The sequence below is a fragment of the Habropoda laboriosa genome, unplaced genomic scaffold (genome assembly GCF_001263275.1).
Source record: "Habropoda laboriosa isolate 0110345459 unplaced genomic scaffold, ASM126327v1 scaffold33, whole genome shotgun sequence".
Classification (NCBI taxonomy): domain Eukaryota; kingdom Metazoa; phylum Arthropoda; class Insecta; order Hymenoptera; family Apidae; genus Habropoda; species Habropoda laboriosa.
In genome coordinates, this window is record NW_017100187.1 from 1620576 (window position 1) to 1626575 (window position 6000).

The following is a 6000-nucleotide window of genomic DNA, read 5'->3' on the forward strand; positions in this document are numbered from 1 at the left end:
TTTGGTGACTCGAACTACGATTTTTTAATAGGAAAACAGGATATAAACAGAGGTATTAGACAAGGAACGCACTAGTGTGCGACAAGGACAGAGAGAAAACGTTTCCCATTGGCTGGTGGGCACCTAAGCTCCACCAATCACTAACTACATCAAGTCGGTCAGGGAAAAATGATTAATAACTCAATAATTAGGACGATTTCGTGAACTTTTAGGATTGAGGAATGAAGAGTGGACCTTCAGCAACTTTCACATATACTTTTTAGTGCGCTAGACCCCTTCAATAATTAGTAATTAACAATTTTAGTACGGGATGTCGGGAGCGATACCGTATACCATCAAGCATCTTTACGGTTTTTCGATAATTTCATAGCTTTCTACTAAATTCTCGTACAAGTAATTATATGAGTCCGAAAGATAATTCCTTTAGCTACATTCTTCTATAATTTCTATTAATATCTTCTTTCTGGTTTGCTAGTTATTAAATATTCTTTGGGTAAGTATTACAGGAGTCGTATTCAAGCGTTACACATTTTCGTTATTTCAATCGAAATGCGTAACAAATTATGGACTTTTAAGCATGTAGAATGTAGAATGGACTTTTCTTTATATTCTGTAAGTAGTTTGCTGTACGTACGTGGTGTGGTTTATTAGATATTAACAATTGTTCAGAACAGTTGACTATGCACGAGTACGATGTATAGCGAACACTCTCAAATAATATTTAATAACTCCTAAACTAAACGGAATATGTGAATAAAAATTATATGGGAATATAGCAAAAGGAATTGCCTTTCAGATTCGTATACTTAATTGCACGGGAATTTAGTAGAAAGATATGAAATTATTGAAAAACCGTAAAGATAGTTGACGGTATGCGGTATCGCTCCCGACATCACGTACTAAAATTATTAATAACTAATTATTGAGAGGGTCTAGAGAACTAAAAAGTATATCTATGAAATTATTGAAAAACCGTAAAGATAGTTGACGGTATACGGTATCGCTCTCGACATCACGTACTAAAATTATTAATAACTAATTATTGAGAGGATCTAGAGAACTAAAAAGTATATGTGAAAGTTGCTGAATGTTCACTCTTCATTCTTCAATTCTAAAAGTTCACAGAATCATCGTAAATAATGAGTTATTAATTATTTTTCACCGGCCGACTTGATTGAGGCCCTGGAAGAACGAGTCTACCGGCCCGTTAGCCAATAGGAAACGTTCTCTCTCTATCCTTGTCGCACACTAGTGCGTTCCTTGTCTAATACCTCTGTGTATATTCTGTTTTCTTATTGAAAAATCGTAGTTCGCGCCACCAACCGCGAGATGGCGCTACTTTGTCAATTTCTGTACTAACTATTCCTGTCCTTGTCCCTCACTGTTCCTTTCCTTGTTTAACTCGTTTCTTTAGCGTTATCCTTGTCTCCCACTGTTCCTTTCCTTGTCTAACTCATTTATTTAGTGCTATCCTTGTTTTTTGCAGTTTCTATCTTTGTGTATCTCCTAGCTATTAGCCATTCTAGTTTGTCGTTATTTCTTTCCTTGTCTAACACTAGTAAACAGTCGGTAGTTCGCGCGCCCGAACACGAGATGGCGATAGTGTGTCAATTTCTGTCTTAACTATATCTATCCTTCTCTAAAACCTATATCTTTCCTTGTCTAACTCGTTTCTTTAACGTTACCCTTGTCTCCCACTATCCCTTATCTCCTCTAATTCGCAAAAAAATTTCTATCACCTACATTCGGGGTACTGAATAATACAGAAACTAGTATTACCCCCAACGATCGCTTGTTAACCGTATTTTACGTTTTCAGAACAATTTCAATCATCCTCGCGAATAACAACAAATTCACGAAGACAATATTTCGATGAAAAAAGAAAAAATAACGTCGTTCAGGATAAATCTACGCGTGTTCTGTTCTACCGACGAACTCGGTCGGTATAACAAGGGAACAAAGGAATCGACGAACGGAGTGTACGTGCGTCGTTCACTTCGCAGTGTAATAGCTCGTTTTCACAAACGGCATTTTCGTCACAGTCGCTTTGTACGTTTTTCCACGAACTTCGACCAAAATTCCACCGCCACACTGAGCCAGCTCAGCCGGTACGTATCCCATAGCGATTGATCGACCGAGGGTTGGACTCGGTCCACCGGAAGTCACTTTACCGACGCGTTCACCCTCTGGAGTTAATATGCACGCACCTTCTCTAGCTGGCGGACCGTGTGCGATTGACAATCCTATTCGTTTCATACCTGGCCCGGTTTTGATCTGTGAAACTATTCTTTGACTACCTGGAAAATTTCTTTCTGCTCTTCTTCTTTTAGCTAAGTTTAAAAACAAAAAACTTTCTGTGAATTTCGCTGTCATCCTGAACGTGTTAATTACATTTTTATTTTTCTCCTTTCTGTAACCATCGATATTTTCTCTGCCCTACGTTATTTTCTGTACAAATAGGTGCACACCCGTTGGAATAAACGAATAAATAATTGAAAATTTATTAATAATATTTTATGCGCATTTTTCTTTTCTTTTTCTTAACTTACCTACTAGCCAAGTAAGTCCAGCTTCAACTGGAGTAGTTACGTCGTCTATGTCTTGTCCATAGAGGCAGAGACCAGCTTCTAGCCTAAGAGAATTACAAATGAAACGTTCATTTCAGACGAATCGTGCGATGTTTGGAAAAGTTACCTTAAACTATCCCTGGCACCTAAACCTGCTAATTTCGTATCAGGTGTGTTCAGTATCATATCTACCACGTTACGTGCAATTCTTTCTGGCATCGAGATCTCGAAACCATCCTCTCCTGTGTATCCACAACGAGACACTCTGATTTCAGTTTCTAATACTTCAGTTTCCACGCTGTTCATGAACTTGAGGTTCTTCAAGTCGATCTTAACTATCGACTGAAGAACAGACGCTGCTTTCGGTCCTTGTAAGGCGACCAGAGACTGCTCCAGAGGATCTAGGCTCTCCAAGTTCACCGATTTTCCCTGGGATTTGAAGTTATCCTGAAATTCAGAATTATAACGAGCACAGATTCTGATTATTATGAAAAGTTTCTATGAAAATTGTGTATTCTATGGGAAAAATATCCTAAAATTAAAAATCAGAGACACAGATTCTGATTTTTATGAAAAATGATCTGGAAATTTAAAATGCTAGCGAACACAGATTTTAATTTCTACGAAATATCAATCTTTTAATATTTACCTGTTGTCGACGAAGCAACCGAGTGTCCTCGTCTCTTCTTCCAGCGTTAGACACCACGAAATATTTATCCTCGTCGACTTTTGTGATTATCAGATCGTCGAGAATACCTCCGTTCTCGTTTGTGAACACCGTCAGAGCAGCAGAACCCTTGTTCAAATTTCTAAGATCACCGGTGGTCAGAGATTCGAGAAAATCGGTCGAGTCTCTTCCAGAAACGTACGTCTGCATCATGTGGCCAACATCGAAGAGGGATGCGAAGGTTCTTGTGTGTTGATGAGATGCAGCAATCGCCTCTTGGTATTGTACTGGCAGCAACCAGCCGGAAAAATTCACAATTTTCCCTGAAAGAATGATATTGATTCTGTAAGGATTTCATTCGGTTGAAATCTCTCCATTTCTCTCACAATACTCACACTTCTCATTCTCGACTCTCAACTATGTTTATCCTCACACCTCAAATTTTCTCTTTTCCTAATACTCTATTCCTTTCACTGTAAGTATAGGCATTTTTAATCGATATTTAATCACGTCCACGCTACGCAGCTTTCAACTGTGTTTATCATCACACCTTCATTTATCCTCACACGTCTAATTTTCTCTTTGGAAAGACATTCAGTTACGCCCAGAAAAATCTTTGTCTGATCGTGCATCTTCTCTCTCTGTCCACACAATATTCTCTCAGGTATTTAAAGAACTTCTGTTTTCAAACCTATCACTTCATTCTCACACACCTCTATTCGCTCTATAAACTTCAAGACGCATCTCTCTTTTTGTTCATTACTGACAGACATACACTTAAACACTCGCAGACATTTTGAAGGGATTGGAAGAAACTGATAAACGAGAGTATAGACGAGAAAGGAAAGGTTGTGAGAAAAGCATTTCGTCGTCCATTCTAGAGGTCTTGTCGGTAAGACTTTCTAGGAGACTCGTGAAGACAGTAAGACTAATTTCAGAAGTTCTATATATACAAACGTGACCCTTTAGCGAGCACTAGCGAGAATACACAGTCACTCCGTCCCTCTGGTGGCAGAGCATAGGAGTTGTAGCTACAATTCTATACACTCTCGCAATTCCTACTTTATTTAGCCACTTCAAAAATAATAAAAAAAAAAAGAATCGTAACTATTTTCTTGAAAAATTTACCTCGATTTTCCTCGTGAAGATCGTACAGGCAGGTTTTCCTTGGCTGCGTCGCCGTCGTCGACGATGAACGTCGGCCTTCGCTTCTCTTTGACCGTGTTACAGAATCGATCAAACATCTTGAGCGTGACTTTGGTAGAACGTGTTTCGAGTTCACGTGAAATATACCGGACGATTCGCGAATGTTACCCAACGATTCACCACATTTCTCCAAACAGGCGAATCTTCTGCGGATACCGAAACGAAACATCGTGCTTCCCCCGTACCGATTCCTTCTACACTGAGAGAGCGAAGAATGCCGGCTGAACCATGGTCAAGTCCCTCTTCACGATGACCCCGTTGACATGCGGCATCTTTCAGACTCGGATTCAGTATCGAAAATCGGTCGCTGCTTTTGTGACGCAAATACCATTTTACCCGTTTTCATTCGATACCGCGTGATTCAGAGTGTGTCCGTTGTTACTTCGGAGCCTTTATCTTTCTGGCGATTCGATAAACAACGCGGTTCTATTTTGTGCAGTGTGTCGCAGTGTGTGAAACGGATTTCTCCCTTTTTTCTCGCGGACCCGTAGTGTCAACCTGGAAAGTTCGCGCCGAAATCGAAAGATCATCGAATGAAAATCCAAGAGCAATGGTCTTACCAAAGAAAAAAAAATCGTGGAACGAGAAGACACTTACGTTCTCTTCTTATCAAGTTTCAAGGCTCGTTGGAAATATTTCGCGACCGCCTAGTGTTAATTAGGTCATTCCACAAGTTCGTGCCGAAAGCCCAAAATAATCGAATGAAGATCCAAGAGTAACGGTCTCACCAAAAAAAAATTGTAGAACAAGAAGACTCTTACGTTCTTTTCTTGTCAAATTTCAAGGTTCATCGGAGATATCGATTGGAACAATAAAATTCTGCAAGAACCCGTGGAACGACCTGCTATTTCTCGTGCTCCAAATAGACAAGTACCAGTACGAATACAAATAGCGTCGCTCCCAATTCTCCGGAGAAGAACTCTGTGTAAAAATTAGATCGATCTTTCACAAAGTGAACAATTCATCTTGCAATTTCTTTGTTCATCCGTCTTAAACGAACGTCACCCGGACCGATTTCGGTATCGTCGCGCGTCGCGGTGTCGCAACGTACATAACATAGAACCCGATAAAGGAAAGAGCCTCGCGAGATAAAACGATATTTTCTCTCGTACGATACATGCCGTGAATAGTTCATGTAAATAGATATCATTATTTTCGCGCGTAAGAGAGGTCAGCATATGACGTTCCTTTAGTCGGAACAGATAAGACAACGTATAGAAACATCAGTCTCCTCTTAAATCTTCTTTATCGCCTGTCTATTGGGGGAGAGAGAGGTGATAATAGTCACGAGACTTATCATGCACGTCGGATGCTTATTAAATTTTTATTGTACCACGTAATAATAATAATAATAATCATCATCATCATCATCATAATAATAATAATAGTAATATTAATAATAATCATAATAATAATAATAATAATGATAATAACGATATCGCCTAATGCTCAGGCTAGTGCTAACACTAGTGAAAAAAAGGATACGAAAACGGAAAATATAAATGGAACACAGAGGAGAGCAATATGGAATAAAAAGAAGAAGAAGAAGAAGAAGAAGAA

General features: G+C 39.2%; 1 protein-coding gene across 1 annotated transcript; it reads right to left on the minus strand.

The window, feature by feature from the left end:
- Nucleotides 1-1992: 1992 nt before the first annotated feature.
- On the minus strand, nt 1993-4613 carry LOC108579619 (aminomethyltransferase, mitochondrial). The gene is made up of 5 exons (XM_017943200.1): nt 4363-4613; nt 3217-3557; nt 2695-3014; nt 2550-2632; nt 1993-2330 (listed from the first exon to the last, which is right to left on the minus strand). Exons 1-5 carry the CDS (start codon nt 4607-4609, stop codon nt 1993-1995), a joined length of 1329 nt encoding a protein of 442 aa, XP_017798689.1. The 5' UTR covers nt 4610-4613.
- Between the last annotated feature and the right edge of the window lie 1387 nt (nt 4614-6000).